The sequence below is a fragment of the Acanthochromis polyacanthus genome, chromosome 4 (genome assembly GCF_021347895.1).
Source record: "Acanthochromis polyacanthus isolate Apoly-LR-REF ecotype Palm Island chromosome 4, KAUST_Apoly_ChrSc, whole genome shotgun sequence".
Taxonomy (NCBI): domain Eukaryota; kingdom Metazoa; phylum Chordata; class Actinopteri; family Pomacentridae; genus Acanthochromis; species Acanthochromis polyacanthus.
Genome location: NC_067116.1, coordinates 17,874,295 through 17,901,394, shown reverse-complemented (window position 1 = coordinate 17,901,394; position 27,100 = coordinate 17,874,295). Strand labels below are relative to the sequence as shown.

General features: G+C 40.0%; 1 protein-coding gene across 1 annotated transcript in view; it reads right to left on the bottom strand.

Moving 5' to 3' along the window:
* Positions 1-27,100, bottom strand: part of LOC110966046 (ephrin type-B receptor 1-like) — a 119,094-nt gene that overhangs the window by 13,006 nt on the left and 78,988 nt on the right. Inside the window, exons 10-17 of the mRNA XM_051946972.1 lie at positions 24,475-24,640; positions 23,973-24,078; positions 22,021-22,082; positions 21,727-21,924; positions 14,774-15,021; positions 8,086-8,153; positions 7,194-7,341; positions 4,327-4,476 (exon numbers count right to left, since the gene is read on the bottom strand). Of these exons, the coding sequence (XP_051802932.1) occupies positions 4,327-4,476; positions 7,194-7,341; positions 8,086-8,153; positions 14,774-15,021; positions 21,727-21,924; positions 22,021-22,082; positions 23,973-24,078; positions 24,475-24,640 (1,146 nt within the window). The remainder of the gene's footprint in view (positions 1-4,326; positions 4,477-7,193; positions 7,342-8,085; positions 8,154-14,773; positions 15,022-21,726; positions 21,925-22,020; positions 22,083-23,972; positions 24,079-24,474; positions 24,641-27,100) is intronic.

The following is a 27,100-nucleotide window of genomic DNA, read 5'->3' as shown; positions in this document are numbered from 1 at the left end:
CACAGAGGAGTTTTTGATTTCATTATGCCGGCGCAGGTATAGAGAATGATAAAGACCTTTCAAGGCGTTTCTGTGAAAACTTTTAGGCAGGAATTTTGTATAGCACAGAGGTTGTCCTAAATGTGCAGAGCTATCTTTGAGTACAGAACGTAATTATCCCGAGCATCACAGAATTCACAACTGTCAGTAACTAGCTGCCTTGCCGCCCTAAAAAAAATAATCAAAGAAAGGAAATCTCAAGTTCAGTGATCATTACCTGAAATTATTCTGCCCCCTGTACCGGGAATGCAAAAATAATTTTTTGAAATGTCTCCCAAACTCTAATTATGATGGTCGTAATTTTCCAAACTACCATTACGATGTGTCTTGATGGTTCGAGACGTGGCGTCTAACATGTTCTGTATTTGTGCAGCAGTCAGATATTATCTTTCTTGCAGCCTTTATCACACATCAAGCATACAATTGCGATGATCTGTCTTGCTGCCTTGCACACTATTCCTTAGAGGTTCGATCAAAATGGAGGTAGATTAATATTATAAATATTGCTAAAGTTTATCTTTATGACAAATGAGGATTTTGTGGATGTTTCAAATCATTACAATGGAAATTTCTGACTTTACTCATGGAAACAAATCTTATGGAGCAACAAAAAAAACTGCCATTTAGACGTCGTCATGGCTTATCTTGGTAATGGTAAGGGCTGACTCATGACATCAGTCTGTTCATGTAAAATATAAAGACTTTGATAAGAGAATGTCAGCAGCCTTGGAAATTACATCATTTTTCTTTCAATGTAAGAAAACAAACAGAATGACTCATGGGAATGTTATGGATCAAAATACTCTTTGAATCATCTGTTTGTACCTGAAGGAATAGCTTCAGATTTTGTAAAGCAAGAACATCTGCTTTCTCGCCAGCAGTTAGATGAGATGTTAACTGAGATTTAGTGTCATATAGCCAGACCATTCTGGAGCACAGGCACAATGCTGTGTAGAATAATCTGACTGCACCTCAGTATCATTCTGCTGTTACGGGAAAAAAAATGACCTGATGTGCTTGTATTTCTTTAAACGAACACAATCACCTTCACTGGCACCGACAACATGGTCCACCAATTACGTTCGCTCAAGATAATGATGCTGTTTTTGGTGAAACACCTGCATGCAGGGAGGCGAGTACTTCATTAGGGTTGCCTGGAGGTTCTAGTTATTTCCTGCAGTGAAGGGCATTTTTGTTTTAATCATGTTGTAATTATCCTTTCATGTCAGCTGATATTAGAGATGTTTTTTGCTGCCCAGAGACTCACACAACAAAAGAAAGAAAAACTGCTGATCAGTTATGCGAGTTAACTTTTGAAGCAACACAACCTATCGCAAGTTTTTTTTTTTCATTTTAAAGTCAAAGACCCCCTCAAGCAAACATGACACTTTTTTTGCAAAACGGCGGAGTTTTTTTTTTTTTTATCTTGACATTTCGACTAAGTTTTTTTAAAGTGCAAAATGCACATAAAATACATTTTGGGAAATATGGCTTGTGGCGAAACCAAGAAGTCACTACACCTGGCCAAGAAACGGCTGTAATTTTAGTGTTACAAAGTGATAACACATAAGCTTAAGAAGTGACACTTGGTGGAAGTGGTTACTTTTGAACTTTGGCCAGAGAATAATGTATTACAACATGTTGGTTGATGTGTAAAATTACATTTACAATTTAAAGAAAATATTACTTTATTTTCAGTATTCAACACTTTGTCCAAAGTCCAGAATCTCTTTTTCTTTGATATTTTGACACAAATGGATGAATCTCACAGGATAAATCCCAATTTTCCTGTGTTGCTACTTGTTTAATGTGTTCACTAACCCACTACTTACATTTCTGACTGAATAGTTCTCAAATAAAATGAACATTTTTTTCCATTATCAGAGTGAAAATCCGCTGGACATGTGGAGGTAATTAGAATAAATGCCACATGCCACTTTTGCATGTTTCTGTGTTCTGCCTCTTTTTTTGTTTTTGTCCACCAGCCACTACCTCAGCTGTCATCTCAGACTCATTCATCAGTCATTCCCTCAGTTGTCTCCAGTGTCTTTCCACCATTCTCCATCACTTGACGTCCACAATAATCCAAACACCTGCTCCTCATTTCATCCCTTATTTATCTGCACTACAGCCTCACTACTGCCAGCTTTTCTAGCTTTCATTCCAGCCAAAGTGATTCAGTCTTTTCTCTTGTTATCCCCACTTCATCAGTTTATTACTTCTGTCTGTTTTTGGACTTTTGCCGGCCAGCTTTTGCCCCCTTGGACTTCTCTGCCTCTCCTTGCTTTGATCAGTGACCTAGCAAAGCACAATTTAACTCCACCTGCTCTGCCTGTGACTTGTGTGTCCTAACCTGACCTACTTGAGCAGTGTTTTGAAATTTGATGCTGGTCTTACTCTTTTGTTCCTTTAAGAAAACATAAAATTCCGTGAAATTTCGCTCCAATGTCATTTTTTTTTTCCATGGCTTCCTGTAAATTTAAAGTCACAAGTCCGTGTCAGTGTTCTTGTGAGCCTACCTTGCGGTAAGCTGAGGTAATGCGGTGCTTCTACTACTGTAAATGCAGCGCCGGGGATTTGTCTGCTCGCTGAGTGAACTCTAATTGACCCCGACACACTTCTCAGGCTTTGTGCCGCATAAATTCACTCTAAGCACCGCTGTCAATCAAAATAGCAGCGAGTGTAGTGAAACATCACAGGTCTCTTTCATGATTAATTCATGTCGAACACAGCACCTGCAGTGGCTCCGCTGACAATTTCACCACTCCGTGTTCTTTGAAATCATGTGTGTGTGCCTTTACACATGTCTGCTCGCATGTGTAGCTGGGTGTGTGTGTGTCAGTGGTACGTGTGAGTTTAGGGTGTGAGCCTCATGCATAGTTAATGCCCTCGCAGACCCTCGTTAGATGTAGTGGTAACACACTTTCCCCATCATTATACACACTCTGCGCTGTTATAAATCTGTCTCTGTCATCATACAGACTCTGTCTTTACTGCTGCATAGGCTGCTTCTGTTGCTCTGGAGCAACTGTGGGGGGGAAGATGGGTGAGGCTCTAAGGGAGGTAAGAGACAGTGTGGAAAGTGTAAAATAAGGGGAAGGAGATGGTTAAGGTGATGTACATGGCAGACAGGGAATAGTGACCTGTAGACAAAAATGAGGGAGTGATTTAGTTTTGTTCCTCTTGTTACTTTTGCCTCTGGGCCACTGATTAAGTCCTCGACACGGAGACAGCTGACCTTAGAGAGAAAACAACAAGGTCTACAGCAGGCTAAACATTGCTAGAGTGGAGTTGTGGTTTGAAAAATGGCATCTACCGGGAGAAATGAGACAAGGAAACGCTAAGCACTTATTCAACAAGAGTTTAGAGAGTGCTGATTATGATATTTTCCTGGTAATAAACACAACTGAAGCTGGCCAGTGGTGCTTTGGCAGGTTTTCTATACCAACAAATTTCATTTTAAAGTTTGCGCTCCAGCTAAAATGGAGGCTTGTGAAATTCCCAGGCTCCTCTGTGTCAAAGCTGTGAGATATATAGTTTCAGAAAGCAAGAATCAGGATTTAGAGCCTCGGTGCTTTGAAGTAGGTTTTAGTGCCAAAAGTAACTATAATCTGTGTATCACGTTTCTTCTCGGAATAGAAACCTAAAAATAAAAATGTCGGCAATCCAATCTTGTGGAACCTCCTTTTTCGTGTACTCTACCTGATCCCCTTTAGGTTTTAACAGTAACATTGAATCCTCAGCCTAAATACAAGATGAGGGTTTTTATTTACAGAAATACACAAACAGCTGAGAATTGTGCATTACTCGTTTTAAAAATTGGTGATCATTGTGTTGCCTAAGAAACAGCGGGATGAACGCAACCTCAAAGCGATTATTAACATCAATGTGATACAGGCTCAAAGAGGGGGAAAAAAATCAGGTATAGAAACGCTGCAGCAAATTGATCACACTGTGGAGGTAATTGGAATAAAGTTGTCAGTACCACAAACAATCCCTGAAGAAAAATATCAGCTAGAAAACACAATCCCCCATGCCTTCTGGTCTGACGTTCAGGGAACAAACACTTATGTGACACTTAAATTGATGTCCTCATTTGCCATGTGTTTTCCTAGACATGCAGACACCCTGCTGAGAGAGACGGCAAAGGAAACAAACAAGTACAACCCCCATAACACACAGACACACACACACATATGCAGGCACACGCACCAGAAAGACAATCTTTCACAGTCACAGACATCAGAAAGAACAAAACAAGACACACACAAGCAGGTGGTGACTTACATCTTGGTTGCTCATGTCCCAGTAAGGTCTCTCTCCGTATGACATCACCTCCCAGGTGACGATCCCATAACTCCAGACATCTGAAGCTGACGTGAATTTCCTGTAGGCGATCGCCTCCGGTGCCGTCCACCGCACTGGGATTTTACCTCCCTGAGTGAAGGAAAGAAAAAAGTGCAGAAGAAAAGAATGGAAATAAGGGAGGGGAGGAAAAAAAGGATTTCTTGATTTATACTTGTTAGTTCCATTTGCATATTCATCACAATATAAAACAGAGGCCATAGTCAGATCATATATCATAGCACAGCATGCATACAACAGAAAGGTGAGGACTCAATACTAATTTAATGGTCATCACAGCATTGTATTTATCAGACACAGTGATGACAACTGTGTGGATTTTATACATTATGAGCACATGAGGCTACAGTACTATTTTTCTTTTCTTCAGCTCTCCTGAGTTCAAAAACTGCTCAACACACATGAATCAACACCTGTCTGCTTTTGTCTCTTTTAAAGGCATTATGGAGGATGTTTTTGTTGTTTAATTTGTCTGATTCACATAAAATGAATATACTGACCTTTAGTGGACTTGTATGTATGGTCTCTAAAAGAATAAAAAAAATAAATAAAAAACAACTGTTCACATGGCAGGACCTGAAAAACATCAGCCAATCAACGCGCTCGGACCGAGGCCTTTGGTTTGCTCCCTTTCCTGTCAATCAAAAATCTTCCGGCTCAGGCCTTGGTACGTAGATTACGTACGCCTTGGACTTGCGTGTTTTCTGTATGTGTTGCTTTGGTATAGCTTCGTAGTTAGCTGGCGACTTGTTTTGCTCATCTTTTTTTACATAATGGCAGATAAAGATCCAGGGGGACCCAGCCGTAAAAGAAAGTCATTTTTTGAGGTCAGAGAAAATAAAAGACAACTGGACCGCGAGAATGCAAAAACAAAAGTGATTATTGGCGAGTCATTTGGGCGATGGCGTCAGCTCAAGCAACAAATGGACCTAAAGACAGATGCCTTGGTTGCTAAATTCCTTCTGGACAGATAAAATGTATTATTGTATTATACTGCGGCTGTAGGCAACTTCATGAGTCCTACTCAAGTTTCTGGAGGGGGGCGTTTCTCTGTAAATGTTAAGAGGGGGGAGGTTAGAGGGGGGTGAGGGAGAGGTTGTATGTGCGCATGCTACGTTCAAAGTCGTAGGAAATTAAATCTCCTCTAATGCCTTTAATGAAGACAAAGTGGTAATTAAACAAAAGTTTCTTCCCTCTGCTGACAGAAATCCAGGTTGAGGGTATGTATTACCACATGTTGGTTTGGTTCATGTATTAAAGAAAAACAAGAAAAGCACTCCGAGAGCACAGTACTCTGCCAAAGCTGCTCAGTTGTATGATTTCCGATGGAAGAAATCTGAAATAATTTGTGGTCCGTGTTCTGTAGATTCTGTTGTGGTTCCAAAGCTCTATGAATATTTGTAAGTCACCTGGAAACCTCCATGAACTCCGATGTGTTTGGGAAGCTCCTTCTGTTTTTTTCTGGTCCAAAATTTGCCTCGAGTACATCGACTAAGTTGACAGTCAAATTGTGTAATAAATCTCATGAAATTAGCCTTTCTTCTATGGCTGTGGTGAAGTTTGTATCCAACCATAAAGAAATGCTTTTCCCTGCACTAAACTCCACAGGGCACAATCGGTATGTTTTCATAATAACAGGCACCAAACAAAGCTGCGTGGAAAGGAGGCAATTCAGAGGAAACAACAGTGAGGATGACATTGAAGCCATTTAAGGGAGGTAAAAATTCTTTTCATGCATAAAACTGCTTAATATGTAACGTCAATGCACAGGGATGAGCTTCCAGGAGGTTAATTCAACAACTGGAGGGACTTAAAGGTCTCAGATGGACAGTTCACAGCATAACATCATGTCCACTGTGGGATGCTGCTGTCTCTCCTAAAGCCCACTGCTTTCAGCTGCCCATTTCCATCAATCTACTCTACATCGCCCTTAGTATACTTGATATGGTCATCTACACACTGTCTGCATATTACTACCAGCTATATATGCAGTATATTTAATGCCAGAGCCTTACACCGTAACAGTAAATTTATGAATCTCCCTCGATGTTGTGTAATTCACTCTATATTCATTATGCATTACCTTGTATGTATCATCTTAGTTAGTCTTATCATGCGTGTATTCCAATGTGTGCTATGTGTTTCCTTGTTCTCTCCACATCTTCTGTCCCTTTCAACTTGCCGCCCAGCAGGCAGATGGGTCTATCCATATGAGCTGGTTTCTGCTAAAGATTTCTTCCTGTTAAAAGAGACTTTTTCCTTGCCACTGTCACCTCAGGGCTTGCTCTGGGGCTTCAGGCATATGTGTTCTGTAAAGTGTCTTAAGACAATCTGAACTGTAATTGGCGCTAGATGAATAAAATTGAACTGAACTGAACTGAATTGAAATAGCCAGACAGATGGATGTGTTACAAAGAGTGACAACAACTCATTTTGAAATCCAATTCTGAGTAGATAATTGAATGGAAAGAGAAACTTTAAGAACCCGAAAGCCCTGGGAATAAATGAGGATTTGTAACAACTACTCCTAATCTGTGGTTGAGCTTACAAACTTGTGACAAAGTGGAAGATCTGTACAGTTATCAATTTTTAATCCATCCGAGAATAAATGTGTGGTAAAGACCAGCATGGTCATAGAGTTAAAATGTTCTTTTTTACAAATGTCAGAGGAACGGTGAAGCCTTCTTTTATTATAAGTATCACTGCAAAAAAGTATATTGCTCTCTTGAGGCTGGAGTATGAATGAAAGACTAGTTTGTCTCCTGGAGCTTACAATTGTGAGTCCTTACCAGTGAGCTGGTGTAGGTGGGATCAGAGGTGTCCTCCTCCAGATACCGGGATAAGCCAAAGTCAGACACCTTACACACCAAGTTACTGTTAACCAAGATGTTTCGAGCTGCCAGGTCCCGGTGAACATAACTCATCTCCGCCAGGTACCTGTAACATCAACAGGATTTATTGTGTGAATATGTGTTATCTGTTGCCAGCTACCTTGGCTACTATAAAAAGGTAATGGGATTTAGAGAGTGTGTGAGTGAGTGTGTGAGTGTGAGTGTGAGTGTGAGTGTGAGTGTGAGTGTGTGTGTGTGTGTGTGTGTGTGTGTGTGTGTGTGTGTGATCACTGCAAGCTACCTTCGATAAAATGGGAATGGGATTTAATGTTTGTGTATATGCGCATGTTTTTTTGTGTTATCACAGACACCAATAAAACAGATAGGATCAGTGTGTGTGAATGTGTGTGTGTGTTTGAGCAGTGTTTCAATCTGCCAGGCCTACAAGTTGTGGTGCTGTTAACTTGAATAAATGCCTCGGATTAATGTACAGCATGTAGTGGAGGTTGTGTTTGTTCTTGTGTGTTTGCACGAGTGTGAGAAAGAGAGTTTGCAGGATACAGAAGCAGCCTATCTCAAGCTGCTGATGCACGTAACCAGACCGCATTGGATATCACCACATGAAATCTCAAAGTGAAAGAACTGATATTGTCACAAAGAAATCTAACTTCTCATAACAGTCACTGAAAGATCTGAAAAAGTTTCTCCTTCATCTTTATAATAAAACAGATTTCTGTAGTCTGTGTGTGTGTGTGTGTGTGTGTGTGTGTGTGTGTGTGTGTGTGTGTGTGTGTGTGTGTGTGTGTGTGTGTGTGTGTGTGTGTGTGTGTGTGTGTGTGTGTGTGTCTACCTCATTCCAGATGCAATGCCCCTCAGCATACCAACCAGCTGGATCACTGGGAACTGTCCATCATTTTGCTGCAAAACCAAGAACCGTGACAGGATTATTTTTACTTTCCATTATCAAGTCTTGCAGGTGAGAAGACGTGTCAGTACCTTGCATGGAATGATAAAACACAATTCTTTTTAATGGGGGATGCACTATTTATGGTTTATGATGGTATAGTGTCTGCGGTAGATGACAAACATGATGGAAACGAAGGCTGAATCCCAAACCGCCCCCTACACACTATCCCTACACACTACCCCTCCGTTTGCGCGTTCCCGCGGAGGGTCCTCCATATTAAGGGCCGTCCCAAACCGCGTAGTGCGGAGGGAGAGTGGACTGTTCAGCCCTTAAATAGCGAGTCTGCATCGATGCTCACTCTGGACAACTTTTTCAGGAAGTGCAACGTCAAAATGGAGGAGGAAACAACATATTGATGCAAATTCCACATGCGTCCATTATTTCTCCCACGCCTTTTTCACACTGACAGAACATCACAAAAAGAGTGGTGTAAAAAGATAAATCAAAAGAAACAATTCTTCTTCTCTGCTGACGTTTGATTTAATTGTGCACCCCCCGACACCTTAAAATTTGAACACAACTGACAGAATTCATTTATTCATTCATTTGTTGGATATGAAATGCCAGATAATAGGATTGGAAAACATGTGAGTGAAAAAAAGTCGGACGCTTTCGTCTTCTGGAAGCAGCAGCGATCCTTGTTAGTTGCAACCTGTGCCACAGCGCTACAGCCATGCACAGTAGGCGTCTTTGTGTTACCATGGCGATGACGTCTTCCGTTTTCCGGTGAGGCGACAGGGCATCCCATTCCTGACGATCGTATTTATACCCTCCCCCTTCAATAATAGGTGCCCTCCATTGCTGCGAGTGTGACTCCTTTTGGAGTGTAGGGGGAGTGTGTAGGGGGCAGTTTGGGATTCAGCCAAAGAAACTCTGATCATTGCTGCTGTTGTGGTCATGTTTTAACTTCAGCTTTGCAATTACAAGGATTCAGTTCTCTTTTTCCACTCCTTTATCCATTTTCTATGAGTCTTATGATACGTTTAGAAGTCAATATGCTTGTTGATTTTTCTAATAACGTCTGAAACACCTTCCACCAAACCTTTTTGCTGTCAGAAGTAGAGAGCAGCATCTGACAATTTTGGTAGTTTTCCATATGCAGACAAAATTCACGCACACTTGTGACTGTAAGGATAGAATCAGACAGGGAAAGTGAAAAAGCATCCCATGACTGTCACTCATTAATACCACTGTAATGTTTGAGCAAGTCCCTTAACCCCAACTGCTCCAGTTTAGGTGCTCAGTGGCCACCAAGTAGGACTTTGTCTGCACTGGGCTGTTTCCAGATGTGTCACTGTCTTCAGCGCAAAACTATCCATGAATAAATCAAGGTTAAAAAAAACTCTTTGATTTGTTTTTGTGTGTCCAGCTGAGAGTAACGCAACAAAAGCAGATTAAACTGTCTGAAAGTTCCAGGAGGCGGCTATGGAAGCAGGCGTTTTGCCCCATTCAATTGTTTACGAAGTGCCAAAAACTTCAGTTCCAAAAATGGCCACTTGAGGCTGGCTCCAGCTGTGAGTCGATCCCTACAGACCCGGTAGAGTTCCTCTTGGTCTTTCAGAAATGACTAAAGACGCAGCTTTTCATTGAACACCTTTGCACTTGATGGACTGCAAAAAAAAAAAAAAAAAAATTCCTATTACCTCCTGCACTGCCAGTAGGCACCAAGGTCCTATTACCACACTTAAACTTGCTTTATGGCAACTATCCAGGTTGTTTTCTCCTGACTAGATCCTTTCTTGTGTTGTATCTACTCTCAGTTGCTTTGGATAAAAGCGTCTGCTAAATGAAATGGTAGATCCCTTTGTCAAAAATCCATATTCACAGCAGAATCAAACATGTTACAATAAACTGTCTTGTTCTCAAAGGTTAATTTCCCTGTTAATGACAACTGTGCAAGGGATGCATTTGTATGTCACTCACTTGTTTAAAATTTTATTAAGGCTTGTGGTTTCGCATAATTACAGGTGTGGCTGCCTTTAGGTGGCAGGTGGGTGTCACTACAGGTCAGTCTATACAATAATCTGGAGATCAATGGGTAACATCATGGAAGATTCATCTGGTTTTATATGCAGTCTATGATGTGAACATGTGAATATGCAATAAAGATATCTCTCCTTTAGATGTAACTGGATGACAAACTATTCAAGCAAACTGAATACTTAAAAACGCTCTGACATTCTCACAAATACATGTGCTCATGTTCAATGTCCTTGCATTGACAGATGAATACAGATACATCTCTGCCATCTTAATCTGAGCTAAGCTGCATGTTTATGTGTGACCATATACTAAATGATATGCTGCACACTTTGAATAGTTTGAAGCAAGTTCAGCGAGTCTCCAAGTGGCTTTAAAGCTGCGGTAGACAGGATTTTTTTTAATATAATTGGACAAAAAAAAAAAACTAAATTAACCTTCCAGCAGACTGCAATTCAAGTGGGTTGAGAGAAAGTTGGCCTTCTGCACCTTCATTTCATGTTAAGGCTTTAGAAATGTAGCCTGTGATGGGAGATATAAGCCAATCACAAGGCTTTTCACCAAGAGCAGGTGAGAGAGAGTATAAAGACAACAAAGTCCAGATCAGATATAGTGGTGTGGGCTGCTTTCTGCCTACTGCTGTTTTGAAGCACTTCCAGAGTTCATAAAGTTCATATTTTGAGGTGCTGGAGGCTTGTTGTTTTTATGAGGCATTTTTGATGAAACCCAGAATATTTGCCTTTTTAGCTGTTTCACCCTTTCACCTTTGGGCTAAACTGTCTCCATCTCTTGAAACATCACTGACATCCCCTGCTGATATAGTAGGTGTGTGTGTGTTTTAATTCACTTTGCGCATCAAACCACACCTTTGATGCTCCACTAGCTTAATCCTCTGCAGGCAAAAACCTTCTTCTAGGTACAAACAAACACGCACATGCTACATTGATCCTCTGGGTTTTGTGCCTGCAAGATGGTCACGCTAGGACAGCAACACCAACAAGATCGATCATTGTGTTTGTGAACGTGTGTGTGTGTGTGTGTGTGTGTAGGTGTGTGTGTGTGTGTGTGCATGAGTCAACGGATGATTTCTGAGTCAAAAGAGGTCACGCTGTGAGAACCAAACATCAAAGAGTTTCTCTTTCTGTTTTTAGAGGCACCTCAAAAGGAGGGCAGGATCAAAGAGACGGGCAGACTGACTGACAGACAGACTGGCAGGATGAGGAGGAAAGAGCACAGGAAGGAAAACAGAGGAGAAGAGGAAGAGCAGGAGGTTGTTTTGGTCTTTGAGTCTCTTTCTCCAAAAACTCCCAGTCCGGCTCGCTTCAACACTTTGGGTATTTATGTGCTTGAACCTCAGTGTGTGTGATTTTGAACTAAAGCTAAAGGCCAAGCCAGTTTCCACATCCCCGTTCGCTGACTGATATAGACTTTGAAGGTAGAGAGCAGATGTGGTTTTGTCTTCTACAATACAGTCTGCTACACAGACACTCGGACCTCAGATCAAACAAAAAAAAAAAAAAACACACACAGGACTCCGGTGGATGTTTCTGAAAGGCTGTGACTTTGCACTTTCTACAGGAGTTACTAGTTACAGATTGGGTTGTGTTTACTCAAGAGGTATGCCGGGCACAGTGGGCAGACATAACACAGGACTTCTGGAGAATTTAGGACTTCCATCTGTGTTTGGGCACCATCGACAGAGAGCATCTACAAATCAAAGCACCTCTAAGGTGCGGCAGTGTCAGCTTGAATTACAACTCTTTTAATGATGAACTGTAAAGGAGTGGATGGTGGCTAATCTCCTCGCAGAGCCTCTCTTCAAAACAAGCATGTGTTTTGAGATTCATTTGTTTTCTGGCATATGTCCAGTCGGCGAGCTTTCATCTTGTACACTCTGCACTCACAAATTTTGGATTGTGTCTGCAGCGAGGCCTGTGTGTACCCTCATGGACTTTGATGATAAAATTTACATAACATAGAAACTTGCAGACACACAGAAAATTAATCAATTATATTTATAGTGAATGTCAGTACCAGCATGGTATCATCTGGATACGCAAGTACATGCAAGTGATCCATGTGTTATCTACCTAAATTGATGATTTTCTACAAGAGACCTGCATGATGATATGGTAACATTATACTTGTGTATCATTGTTGACAATGAAAATCTACCCCTCCCATTTATATTTTTAATTATGCTGCTGTTCAAAAGTTTGGGTCACTGAGAAATGTATGTAATTTTGAAAGAAAAGCATTTTTTTTTCAGTGAAGATAACATTAAACGAATCAGAAACATAGTCTAGACATGGTTAATCTGGTAAATGACTGTTCTAGCTGGAAATGGCTGATTTTGAATGGAATATCTCCATAGGGGTACAGAGGAACATTTCCAGCAACCATCACTCCTGTGTTCTAATGCTACATTGTGTTAGCTAATGGTGTTGAAAGGCTAACTGATGATTAGAAAACCCTTGTGCAATTATGTTAACACATGAAAAAAATAAGGGAGAGTTTTCATGGAAAACATGACATTGTCTGGGTGACCCCAAACTTTTGAACAGTAATGTATACCTTTAATTTTCTTACTTTTGTCCATTAACTGCTGTTTAAAACAAAAGCACCTTTAAACTTGTGTATGAAAGTTTAGTCTGCCTTTTTGTTCCTGACGAAAAATTAAGCTTAATATTCTTTCACAGTTATATTTTTCTCATTAATAATTAATTAATCATTTTCACCCACCTGTGATAAACTTCTATTAGTCAGGATATAATTTTTTTATGATCTGGCCTTTTTAATCCTTCAATTAACTGCCACAATCCACCCATATGATACATGTGCATGATACCGTGAGTACTGGCGTTTCCTGGTGAATCGTTACTAGAAAAGTATCATTACCATTTCCTATTTTTTTAGGATCCATACTTGAAGAATGACAGTTTTTAGTAAAAGCTTTATTTACTGTAATTTACATAAATGTGCAATGGCAGGGTGGTATGTGTGTCTGTGTGTAGTAGTACTCTGTTTCCACTCCTTGCAGGCATAGTGGGCTTGTCAATTGCTTTTTTCTTGTCTCATAAGCAGACTACAGCTTTTATGGTGACAAAATGATGTGTGCTGCAACAACAGGGGCTCTTGCCAACCGTCCACAAATTGCCTACAAAGTAGATGCACAAAGCAAAATGTGGCTTTATTTCGCTTTGGTCGAAAGTCAGGGAGAGACCAGAGACATCACACAGTCCGTCTGTAAAAGGTGTTTTACCTACGCAGACCGAGGGAGCCAACACAAGTTGGCAAAGCATCTCGCTGACAGAAATGTGAACTTGTTCAAAGGAGTTACAGAGCAACAGGCTTGCAAATGTGACAGAGAACATAAATACAACATACCCTCAAAAATCTGTCAAACGACTGTCTTTTATTTCGTGACAAAATAATGTTTTTCACCATTGAAGACAGTTAATGGCTGCGTTTACTTTGGTTTTATCTTTCCACCGAACTGACCAAAGTAGCAAACTTCTCTACATGCAGTTTTCACACTGGTCACGTTAGCTCACATTACTGCAAGCTGCTCAAAACGTCCTTCCAAGTAGGCAGCTCAACAACAGCAGTTATGATGATCATCTAAATTTCCACAGAAAGAATGGAAATAGGCAATTAAAATGTACACTAAAGTAATGCTGCACTTATTTCTGCAAGGATTTAACCTCTTTGAACAGCAATGTGTCATGTGAAGGTAAAGGGACGTGAAGGAGTAGAAAGAGCCGATCAGAAGGAGGAGCTTTTCTGGTTCTGGCTGGATATTAGAACATATGAAGACAGTGGCGCAATAATTCACTCCTGTTGTTTTCTGGCTTCTTTTCACATCCTGCACTGACTTCCAATCGGATTGAGGAAACAATATATTTTTTACAGGCTAATTTTTTCAGCATTTTCTTGATTTCTTTAAGGAACTTTTGAAAAAAGGGCGAGGAGAGAGGGTAAATGGCAAATCAGTGCCACAGATTGGAACCGATCCTGTTCAGACCTTTTTAAATCAAAACCCAAAGACTGAGGATTTTTTTAAGCATTTTTGCCGTATGACCGTGTTTAGTCTCAAACATTTTGTCTTAGAGTTGTCATGTTAATGAATGAATTGTAAAACTCAAATGATAACATAAATGACAAGTCCTAAAGATGAGCAGTTATGGTAAAAAAAAAAAAAAAAAAAAAAAAAGAGCAGCAGGTGATACAGCAGAAAACTCAAGAATAAGGAAGTATGTGGACCTCAAACCATAGTTTTTATGGTTTTATGATAACCAAAATGTATTGTTTTGTTGTATGATGCTGTTGGAAAGCACTTTTGTCTTCTTTTATGTTGTTGTAAAATGCTCTATAAAAAAAAATAAAAAAATCAATCAATCAATTTTGATTGATTGATTTTTCCAAGGTCCAGAAAGAGCTTCTCAGCAAAGCAAGAATGATATTGGGCATAAAATATCGCAAATGCCCAGCTTTAATTTAAAGATATCTTTTGGGGACTGGGTAAACCTTGTTTTTCCCATATGCATTAATGCACTTGCATTGAGGCAGCAGCAGTATGCGAGTCATTTACCCTCAGAAATGAGTCGAGTGCTCCGTTTTCCATGAACTCTGTGATGATCATTGTCGGCCTGCTCTTGGTGACCACGCCCTCCAGTCTGATGATGTTCGGTTGGTCAAACTGGCCCATGATTGATGCCTCGGACAGGAAGTCCCTCCTCTGCCGCTCAGAGTAGCCCACCTTCAAGGTCTTGATTGCCACAGGGATCTCCTTTTTCCCCACAGGTTTCAGGCGACCTTTGTACACTTCTCCAAACTCACCTGAGAAAGAAGAAAACATTAAGTAGGTGAAATTAGAGCAGTCTGTACAAAGACACAATTACTACACACAGAGGACTCTTCAGAAAACAGAATGTGACTCAGCAGGGAAAACAACAAATGCACTGTTGTAAATAGTTGCTTTTTAATGTTCCTTTATTCACAGCCCTTAAATAAATTATTACATAGCAAACGGGGCTAATAAAATTATCGCAATTATGATGTAAAATATGTCGGCTGAGAAATTCGATGCCACTTTGTTACCTTTCATTATTAAAACATGAATGAGCATGAAGAAAAAGGAGCACATTGGTGTTTGCAGCAGCTGAGCTGGGGAACAGTGTGAGGGGCAGGGCATGTTAACACACAAACACTCAGTGCTGGGAGCTGCTGTCTGCAGCCTCCGTCTCATACTGATGGCTTCTGAGCAGCTCCGCCGGAGCAGATTGAGGTCGAGGGCTTTGCTCAAGGGCACATTTTTTGCAGACTGAAAGAACAACAAAAATTGGATCCCCTCAATAACTGCTCTCAGGGGTGACAGAAGGTTGTGTAGCAGAGGTGGAAAACAAGATAAAAGGGACAGAGCCGTTATTATTGCTGAGATACTTGGCTTTGCACGTCACACCACAAATGTAATCTCTTGGTTAAATAAAGGCAGCTTGGTGACCTCATGGATAAAGAGTCTGCACCGCAACAAGTTCATAGGTTCAGAAGCTTGTTGTAGTTTGATTTGTCTTGTAGGCTAAAGCACTTTCTTCCTCTGTGAAACACACTATAACATCACTTTACCGAGCTGAGGTCTCTGTGTCACATAGAATACCACCATTTTCTTTGCATTAGTTACCTTACCAGAAATAATAAAATAAAAAAGTGGTCAGAGCACATGTAGCAGGTCAAGACATGTAGTTTCCACTTTCTGCCACGTACAAACAGTGAACTAGCTAACAGTTTTGGAGACGGCAGTTTCTTAGTATCTTTTTTTGTACACCCTTTCTTAGTGCAGGATGCCTGCATCTTTCACTAAAGTGCTCAAGTTTTCTAGTTTTCATGACCAAACCAAGCTAATCCTGATGACCAACATCATTTAAAAAGCTTCTCAAGAGTCTCAGAGGACCCTAACCTGAAGTACTCAGTGGCTTGCAAGAAATCAAGGATGTTTATAGTTGTTCCAAATGGCCACACCGGAGGATGGAATGAAAAGCAAGTCGTCATAAAGAGAGATGAGAGGTGATATAATTTAAATATGATGATAGCACACATTTCAGCCACTCTTTCCTGGAACAGTCCAGGTGATTTGTGCCAAATTTGAGGCGATATATGAAAATGACACTTTTTCATAAAGCGTGAAACTTGGCGCACTTCAGTTTACAGCTCTTAAAATGCAGCTGCTCAAAAGTGCAGAGCACAGGGAGGACATAGTTGGAGACCAGCCTCTGAGTTGGCATTAAATCTGCCATCTTCAACAGGCTGCGGTTAGATACAGCCAAGTAACTGGAAATCGTTGTGGTCAACACTTTCACAGGTAGGTCTCTCCATCCGTGAACTCTCAAATTGTGACTGCATGAAAGGCTGCCAGGTGCATTGCAAATGCAAACAAAGCCACATCTTTAAAGAACACAGCTCTGTGTCACAGAGGGAGACAATGAAGAATTTGTTCAACAACAACAAAAACAAAATCATGTCATGTCTCTGAAATATTTTAAAAAATGTTTTTGCGATGATTGAATTTCTGAAAATGTTCAGAACCTAAAAGTGTACCAAGTTTTATCTTTTCATGAAAATATGAACATCATTTTCACATATCACTTGGACAAGAAGGCACTCAGTGATGTATGAGGTTATTTATGTAAAAAGTGAAGAAAAACAGACACGTCATAACTCTGGTTCCTGTCTTACCTCTGCAGAGCATCAAGTAGGGGTAAATGCTGGATACTATTCCCCATGATATGAAGTGGAAAAGGTGTGAGGGCAGAGGGCTTTCTAAACTACTTCTCCTTTTATACAGCTGTTTTCACAGGGAGTACTTCTCTGGATGATTAAAAAGATTTGTTTTCAGATTTAGTTACTTGAGAGAATCTTATTTATTCATCAGTGCCAGCAACCTATCAATTACAAGGTAGCCCCACCCTAAAATATACCCTGCTTTATCACTAAATTTGCTCTAAATGACACCATGATTGACAAAATTAACAACATCCTGTATTGAAAGAGACTTGAAAATAGCGATTGAGACCATAAACTAATATGGAAAATGTTTACTACAGTAACAAACCAAAGCAGAATTATGGCAGTTTTCTCACAGACTTCTATACAATCAGACATCTTGGGGAATCAAAGGAGGCGCCTCCTGCTGGCCGTTTGAAAGAAGGCAGGTGTAAGGTACTTCTGTGGTGGCTGCACTTTTCAGAATAACAGGCTCCATCCATCTTTATCTACAGTCTATGGTCCCAAATTCCAAAATGTGTTATCCATAGATGGTCTTAGACTCTGGGTCAGCTCCACCCTCTTATCCAAATATGCTTCACCTCTCAAAAAAACAAAAAACACAAGCGAAAAACAAGATGGCTGCCAAACAGCACTCTGCAAACCAGTGGTCAATGTCAAAGTATAAACATTCTCTTCTTTTATACAACCTATGACTGCAATGTTGATCAACCCGGTTAAATATTTTTAAAAAAGAGAGCTGGTTGTAACTTCAATGAATTTGTTCAATGTACCAAAAATGTCCTTTGTATGGAAGCGCAGATGTGTTTTGTCAGAATAAATGCAGCAGTACACTGCTTAGGGACATGAAAATTGAATATCACTTCAAAATAAAAGTCCTCATCCCAGAGATAAAAATCGGTGTGTGAATAATGGATGAGTGATGGGAATTGGATGACAGGCCGTGTCGTCCTGTCTCACTGTGATCTCTGCTCCACATCTCAGTGCTCATTAAAAACTATCTACTGTCAGTGCTGTAAACCAGGAGAAGCAGAGATGGATGGAGAGCAAAATAGGAAGAAGAATGGAAAGAGGATGGGAATGGAAGAAGAGATGGGGAGCGGGGGGGGGGGGGGGGGGGGGGGGTGTAGAAAGATTGAAGGATGGAAATGAGACCAGATTGATAATAAGGGAGGAGAGGACAGGAAGGATGGAAGGACAAACGGAGGGGGACGAAAACAGTATTTTTCTCCAAGAGAGGCAAAATCAGATGACATGTCACTTGTTTCTCAAAAATCATGGAGGTCAAGGAGAGGATGGAGCTTGAAAAGAAACATTCTTTGGTTTTGTTGTAAAATCCCATCTTAGATCTACAGCATATCTAAATATACTGTTGGTTCAGTAACTGTCAGATGAGACATTATTCCTCCTTGCTATTATAAATTTAAATGTTTGATGACTTGTCTTCATCATAGAGCTTTGTGTGAAGGACATTTCTTACAGTGTGCGTGATAGTAATAAGAAAAGAGGAAAAGAGAGGGTGTTATCACACAGGGAGAGGATGAGGGAGTAGGTGAGATATTTTTATTATCTCCGTAGGGTGCTTTCTTCTTTTATCTTCCCTCCTCAATCTGCCGTTCTTCTTGGTTCTTTGTTTAGCATTTCTCTATACAAAAACAAACCCTAAAACTCCAGAGGGGCTGAACCACAGAAAGAGTTGGAGACAGGAGGATGTATGAAAGAAACACAGAGAGCAAAACAAGACAGAAATAGCAGTGGATACATTTTTACTTTTGCTTAGATTGGGAGACATTGAGCCATTTGAGGGCTCAAAGTCCAGCCATGTCTCATATCACCTCAGCTTATATTTTAGCCTCCCTCCTCGTTTCTTTTTCACCTCTGGCTGAGGTGAGAGACCCTTCCCTTGGAGAAATAAAGTGAGAAACGGAGGGATTACCGGGAGCCTCTCAGAGTGGCTCAACAGACCAAAGCCCAAAGCACATACTCAGAGTGGTGAGAGTCTCAATCTAGTTCACGACCTTTAACACCCAGAGATCAATAGCCATTTGGATCTGATTGGCTTTAGTCTGAAGAAAAATAAGTTATGAGTTTTCAGGGGTTTAACGTCTGAAGCAAAAATTGGTTTGAGGTAATAGACAAACAGTTTTAAATAACATTAAATTAAAATATTAGAATCTGCCCCGCATTACTGACTATGGTCAATTAGCAGCAGCATGCCATCCCTTACACTGTGGTAGCAGTTTAAGGGATGGCATCAACTGGTTTCTTTGAGGTACTTTGGTTTTTTTAGGTATGATAATAACCCCAGAGAAGACTTTTTTTTAGTCAGCTGATGACTGATTTTCCCAAAAAGATTAATGTCGCTATATGTAGTCATACCATGATATAAATGTATGGACAAAATATCACGTAGAGTTAAAGTTCTTATTAGGTACAGTGCACACATACCCAGAAAGCAACCAGTACTTTGAAGATGAACTTGACCTCATGTTTTTATTCGTACTGATTAATTTGTGGTAACTGATTGATTAACCCTCTGGGGTCTCTCTCTAGTAGCGAATGACGAGAAAAGCACTGAACTGACATTTCATTGCCTGGATCCTTGGCTGCATGTTTGAAGGAATATAAATTTAAATGACATTTTAATTTTTAACTGTCTCTAATATCAAGTGGCACTTCAAAAGCACACAGTACCAAATTGCTCTAAAAGATATTATGAGAAAATGATTTTTTTTTTTTACAGATCTGAAATACGAGAAAAATGAAAAGAGTGACCAAGACCTGAGAGAGTTCAACATAGATTTAATTAGAAGTATGTGCCATAAGAGAACAATATAAACTTCAATACTAATTACAGTTTGACAAAAGAGTCATCTGCTCTTCAGGGCCACAAGAGAAGTTTCAACAGCAGAATCCACTTTAATTCATACTGTACTTCCTGACAAAATTACTAAGGAGTCTGTGATTCTGGAGAACGATTGGTACATGTAGGGCTGAACAATTAATCAAAATAGTGTTGAAATGGTGGACTAGCCCCAGTGCTATATCCACATTGCAGGAGCTGCAATTTTTTGCTAAAGGTAAAATGTGTCATGACAAACCATTATAAAAGAAACACTATAGTGTTGCAGTGATATTGTCGCTGACCATTTCAGAGGTAAAATATTTTGTTTGAAAATGTTTCTATGGTCTATGCCTTTGAGACCTTGAATTAGGCAAGTGAACACTACATCAGCTGCCTGCTGACGATCACATGATTGCAATCCTACTTCAAATCCACTACAGCAGACTTCTTGGAACTTATCCATCAGAAATGATACAAGGAACAGTTGATTTAATTGTGGGGTGTTTCTGAGTCCCATCAATTCCTGCTGCCACTACATGTTTAGATCATGTGATTCCGTATCTGTACGTAACACATGCCTGTGCTCAGCGTAAGGTCATTTTGTTTGTGTGTACATCTATATTAAATGGCCACATTCTGTAGTTCCGTGATTTCTTTCTTTTGTCAAGATTTAAGCTGTTGGAAACGATACAACTGAGCAGCCTTGGTGGAGTACTGTGCTCTCTGAGTGCTTTTCTTGTTCAGTAGTTTGACAGCAAAATCCACAATAAGCATTAACATCAATTTTTAATACATACTTGTTTCAAGAAAAACTTTTTATTAGGTTTTGTAACATTGTTGAGTATATTGCTATTAGGTTTTGTAACATTGTTGAGTATATTGCTATTAGGTTTTGGAACATTGTTGAGTAGATTGCCATTAGGAATAACCCAAACAAATGATAAACATGTGAGAAGATAAGGCAGTGCAAGAGGTTAAAGTGTTAAATACTTAGCTTTGAGACACTTTTTAGGGCACTATTTTAAAATAATTTATTTTACACATGCAAGCCACCAATTGTTGACTGGGGAAAATGTGCGATGCTGTATGGCAGGTTTTTTCACATTTTAAGTATTAGCATTGTTTTTTTGTTTTTGTTATTATAGACATTTTTATGTACTGAATCTGTGTGTTGTTTTCTTCTGAGTAAAAGCCATTAAATTAATATGAAATAATGAAAGATTCTGTAGGAATTACTGCTAAAATAAGTCACTTGATCTTAAAGTTCTGCCTTTTTTGTTCCCATTTTCCCTTTGCCTTCCCACAGCCGAAATGCAAAAACTCTACCCCCCCCCCCAAAAAAAAAAAAAAAAAAATTCTGAGGAAGCTTTGGGACCAACTTTCTCCGTTTGCCAAACATCACACAGCATTTCTACAGTGAGAGCGCAGATAGCCAAAGAGAATGCATGAAGACAGTTTTAATTTATTCCTGTGAAAGTTTTCAGCATGAATAAAACATCTCTCCTGACTTCAAAGGAAAAAAATAAAGCAAAATAATAAATTGACATTGCGTGTTTCCAGATCTTTCACATTGACACAAAAGTCTGGCGCAGCTGAAGAAATTGATTAATTTACTGTAGAGTATCTGCTGTTTCAAGTGGCACTTGGTCTCATTAAATAAACCAAGGTTTACTTTTCCAGCTTCCCTTCTATGGGAGTTCATAGTACACATGAAATAGTACTGTGAGATTTTTTCATATCATTCTTCAATTGAAGCTCTCCTTGAGGTAGAATGAATGTATGTATGTATTCAACACGTGTTTAAATAATCATGGATTTTTATTTTGAGCATTTGTTGAGATTTTCTTTTCATCCCTTATTGAAACAACATGAGAGAGAAGAAGGCCAAAGCAAAGTCAAGTATGAAAATCTCCGCCTACCTGATCCGATGACTTCCTCTATTTTGACACAGGAGGGGTCGATTTCTTTGGCAAACTCGCGAACGGCCTCATTGGGGTCCTCGTAGGTGAAAGGGTCGATGTAGATCTTGACCCCTGGTGAACTGTGACCCTCAGACAGGGTGGGAAAGGTCACTGTGGGGGTGGGACCACTGAACATGTCTGGCCTCAGAGTCACCTCTAAGGAGAATATGAGAACGTTCAGTTACCAACATTGCATGGCGGACATTAGCACTTATTTATCTTCATAACAAAGGAATAAGAGCGTGGTCGTACCTCCTCCTGTGTTGTACTGCTGCAGCTTGTCACCATACACACTCTCCTTCAGCTGCCTCCTTCTACAGTCACAAACACATGAAAAGACTTTGAGAAAAAGTAGCAAATAGACAGAAATTTTGCACAAAAGTTTGAAATGTTGCGAGAGTGAAATCTAATTGGTTGTCTTCTCTTCAGCTGGGTTGAGGTAAAATAAATAGTCTTCCTGAACGTCAGAAAAAAAAAAAAAAAAGAGTCTGCTTGAGAAAACGTTTTTTAGGAATTCCTTATTACTGTGTGGCTTGTTACTGTTCTGTGTCGTCAGCTCTTGTTTCCTGCTTTCATCTGGGGATGGAGCCAAAGGAATGTAATATTCTAATATGTCAGTTGATCTTCACAATAGACACCGTACACTGCACACTGCAGAGACAGTTTGTCGCTGGCTATTTGTGGGAGGTCATGGGGCCGCAAAACCTTTGGACATTTCACGTCCACTTTGAAAGGCTTGCAAAACAAACTGTGATAATTTACTACATTTTTGCCACATTTGTGCAAAAGCTTAGCCATAATTGGTCTACAACCTATTTTCCATTTCTAGTAATTCCAGAGTCTTTCATCCAAATATTACAGTACACTCCCTCGTGACACAAGCTTAGACATATTCTCTTGTACTCCATCTGTACACACAATTTTAACATTAAAGGAAGTTATTTTTTATTCAAAAATTATTTTTTTAGTTATTATTTATGTAATTTTCATAGGTAGCACATATTTACAGTGATTTTATATCTCCATGTATCCAAAAATTGTAGTTTCCTGGTACAAGAACAAACCGTGTACTTGCAGCAAGTATTAGGAATATGTCCTGTCAACTGATGCTTGGGTACAAGTTGATGTCATATTACTGATGTTGTTATGATTCCTCTTTTTCTGGAGTACCCTGTGTACTGAAGATACTGCAAATACGGGACAAAAACAAAAATTATATGTTTATCAAGCTAAATTATAGAAAACTGAAATGTCACAAAGAAAACAATGATAAAAGAAAGAAGGGCTTATTTCAATTAACAGCAAATAAAGTATCCCGCACAGTGCTGTGAGAAGGCTGTTGTCTGCTAAAACAACTGGAAAAAGAAAGACAGAAAACTCTATCTATCTACAAAGAAAGACAGAAAGAAAGACAGACAGAAAGAAAGAGATGATCAGGCACGGTTCTGTACATTTAAGGTACACTTCATTGTTAAGGTCACATTAACAACTTGTCATCAAAATGCTCAAATCCTGAAATGTTCCGTTTACTGTTTGTGAATTGCAACAGCTGCATTTGTCAAAGCACATTTCCACAAAGTCTCTAGCTCAGAAAAAGTTTCTGGTAAAGATATTCAGCCTTTACAGGATAGTCACAGGAGAATCAGACAGGAAATGTGAGGGAAGGGAATAGAGCAGGAGTCGATATGCAGCAAACATCCAGCTGGTCAGAGTTGAACCAGAGACTCAGATGCTGAGGACATTTTTGCCCACACGGTATGAATCTTAACACCTTGGCCATCAAGTCCCTGAAAGTTGTTTCTTGACCTCAAAACATTAGTTAGGAAGTAAAATAGTCCACGTGGTAGCTTTTAAATGGATCTCAGTCTTCCTCTGCAGATAGAGTTGCTCATTTGTCATTACATAGCAGAGGATTGTATGTATGATCGATGTCAACATAATTGTATCAGTGAAGGTTCCTAATTTGTTAGCATGAAGGCTAATACTGTCAGATGTAGGTGAAAGCTCCGAAAACACAAGTAAATAGATCATATGAGAGGTTTTGCCCTCATTTTTTCATTGTGTTAAAAACACTCTTTGATAGGACATCCGATAGTATTGAAGTTATTTGATATGACACATTTCTTCCATCTCTACCCTTTAGGACATTTTAGAGGCTCACATGTATGCACTTGCATATTTGATGTGTGTGTGCTGTGAATTACCTGGTACAGATGATGGCGATAGCCACCAATGAGACGATACACACTCCACCGACTAAAGATCCTGCGATCAGGGAGAGCTGCTGTCCAAGCTCTGACTTATACTCATCTGCAAAAATAAACACACATTACACAAACACCATCCAGTACACAAACTGAGAAAAGGGATATTACATTTCAGACTTCTCATATTTTTGAGACTCTCACATACACACAACTAAAAATTTCTGGAAGGGAAAATATACAAGTGACAATTTCTCTCTCTCTCTCTCTCTCTCTCTAACACACAAAATATCATTTACAGAGCTCATTTTACATGACTGCAAGCACACTCTCTCTCTCACACACACACACAAAGTAGGGCAGAATTTAATTACTTCACAGCCAGATTTTCACTCTTGCACAACCTCTCACATTCTCACTCTCAGCCCTGCACTCTCCCTCCTCTCCAACATAAAGCCCACACACACACACACACACACACACCAACCACCCACCTACTTACCGTCAGTGAGGGTGTGGAAGAGCATCTCCTTGCTGTAGGCTCCATAGCCGGCCACAGTGCGGGCCCTCACCTGGACCACATAGCCCGTCCCTGGCCTCAGACCTTCCAGAACCACATTAGGTGTCTCGCTTTGGATCACTGAACTGTTCAGCACTGATGACTGGGCCTGAGGAGGAAGTGCAGAGACACAGATAGATATATTTCAGGAGCACCCAAGACAGACTATATGAATACTTCTTCAGTCACAGACTAAAAGAGACAGAATGAATTCAGCACTGGCTTCTTGGCCTTCAGCTGAAACAAGATTAATCCTGAGCTCCAACACAATCCGAGGCATTCATCATTTTCAGACTATGAAACCATGGACACTGACAGGACTGAGTTACTGCAACAATGTGAGTTTGAATTCAGTCCAGTGTCTTTAGTTTACTTTCTTCGTTTGTTCTACCTTCATTTAACCAGATAAGTCAAACTGAGGTCAGCAGCCTGAAGGGAGACTTGGTCATTACGGCAGCATCACAAGAACCAAACCAGGTGGCAATGTATAAAGTTCCACACTATCAAAAACATTCAAGAGAAGAAGGATTAACAATGATAAAAAAGAATGTATACCACTCACACTGGTGGTACCCATCTGCCACAACATTAAATCCACTGACAGATGAAGCGAATAACATTTATCATCTTGTTATGATGTAATGTCCTATGGGTCAAGTGGATGCTGCTATGACATGTACCACCCACTTTAACATTGTTGCAGACAAAGCCCCTCTTAGTAATGGCACTCCCCAACGCCAGTGACCGACCCCAGCAAGACAGTGCACTCCGCTACACTGCCAAAACTACTCAGAAATGCCTCCAGGATGACAAGACAAATGACAAAGACACAACAAAGAGTCCAAGGAATTGATTTGGCCTTCAAACTTCCCAGATCCCAGTCTGATTGAGTATCTGGGGGATGTGCCAGGACAAGCCTGCTGAGGACGCCCACCCACAGAACCTAAAAGATCCACTGCCACTATCCTGGTGGTTGCCAGATATTATATGACACTCCAGAGGTATAAAATGTATACCTGAATGAGTCAGAGCTGTTTTGGTGACTCAAGAGGAGGATCTACTTCATGTAATAGTCTAGTCATAATTATATCTATCAGACAGGTGAAGAAAAAGACTGACATTTAAAAATATACATCTTTCGAGAAATATTGTCCCAGTTACTCCGAGTAACCCACAGACTTCATTATGAAGAGTTTTTATTGGGACTACTTTCTCCAAGTCCACAGAGATGAATCACCACATGTTTTGTTTTTCCAGAAAAAAATGTTGTGATCATTTTCAAATAATATCTTTCAATATTTAACGCAGCACCAGAACAATCATATTTACCCTATGTGTACTAAGATGGGACAGAAGTTTACAGAAAGAGCCTATCCATAATTTTGGAACATAAAACCAGGACATAGTCTGACTCACTGGATGTAGAATGCAGGTATAACTCATTGTTCATTTCAGTCTGCATCCTCCCCCCCCTTTCTGCTATCTGTGTGTGTTCTGGTTTTCTTCACTAGGGGAAACAACATCCTCCTTCGAGCAGCAACCACACTGAAAATTTCAAGTCTTGCCAAGGATTTGGATCCTGCACTAAGGCAGCCCTCCTAGTTTCTCTGTGTATCTACAACCACATTACTGAGCCACAGTGTACTGACACACCCTGGATTACACTTCTGCATCACCACAGCATGGTGAGAAGTGACAAAGGAAACACTCGGGTCAGTGTCTGGTGTCTTAACGCTTTGAAATGCATTCCTTTTTTACTATAAAAAACAAAAAGATTAATGCACTTTGATCACTGGACTCTCACAATGAAATCAGATCATATAGTGAATAAGCAAATTGTACATTCCTATAGTTGCCAGAAGAGACGAGAAACTACCATTTTGCAGCATGCACTGATATTACAAATTATAGAACCAGTGTTGCTGTGGTTTTGGTACCTTAAAATGTTTTACGCCACTTGAATCAGGAAGCTTAATTTGATTCAGAATGGGCAGATGGCATTCAAAAGATTCTCACAATCTGTATTCGGTTCAGTGAGCGTCAAATGAATGTAATTATTCTGGCCCCAGGAAACAGACTCAACACATTAGAAACCGTACAGTATCCTCTTAACTATTCCTTCCCCCACCAGCTTATTAAACTAAACTGCAATGAGGACTAGGCCGTAGCAGTCTTTTTATCTCCGAAAGACCAAGACCAGTTGGCAATAAGCATATCTCTGAGACACTACACTCTTAATTAATGGGCAGAATCTTCTCAAACCTCAGAAGCAAATAAGACTCTGACTTTTACATTTTTACAGCAATACATTTTCAGTTTTGCGTTGCAATGTACCTATTGTAAATACATTTGTGTTTTCTACCACAGTGAAATTCTAAGACGTCTGCAAACTGAAGCTTTTTAGATGCTACCATCCAAATAGTTTTGATACAGTACAGTACAACATTCATACAGTGAAAAGCTTTGAAAAATTACACCTCAAGAACAGCAAATGGGCTGAAATACTACCAGTTTTATTCTTGATGATGCCCAGACCTTGATAGGCGCAGTCGTATTTGGAACTACTTTC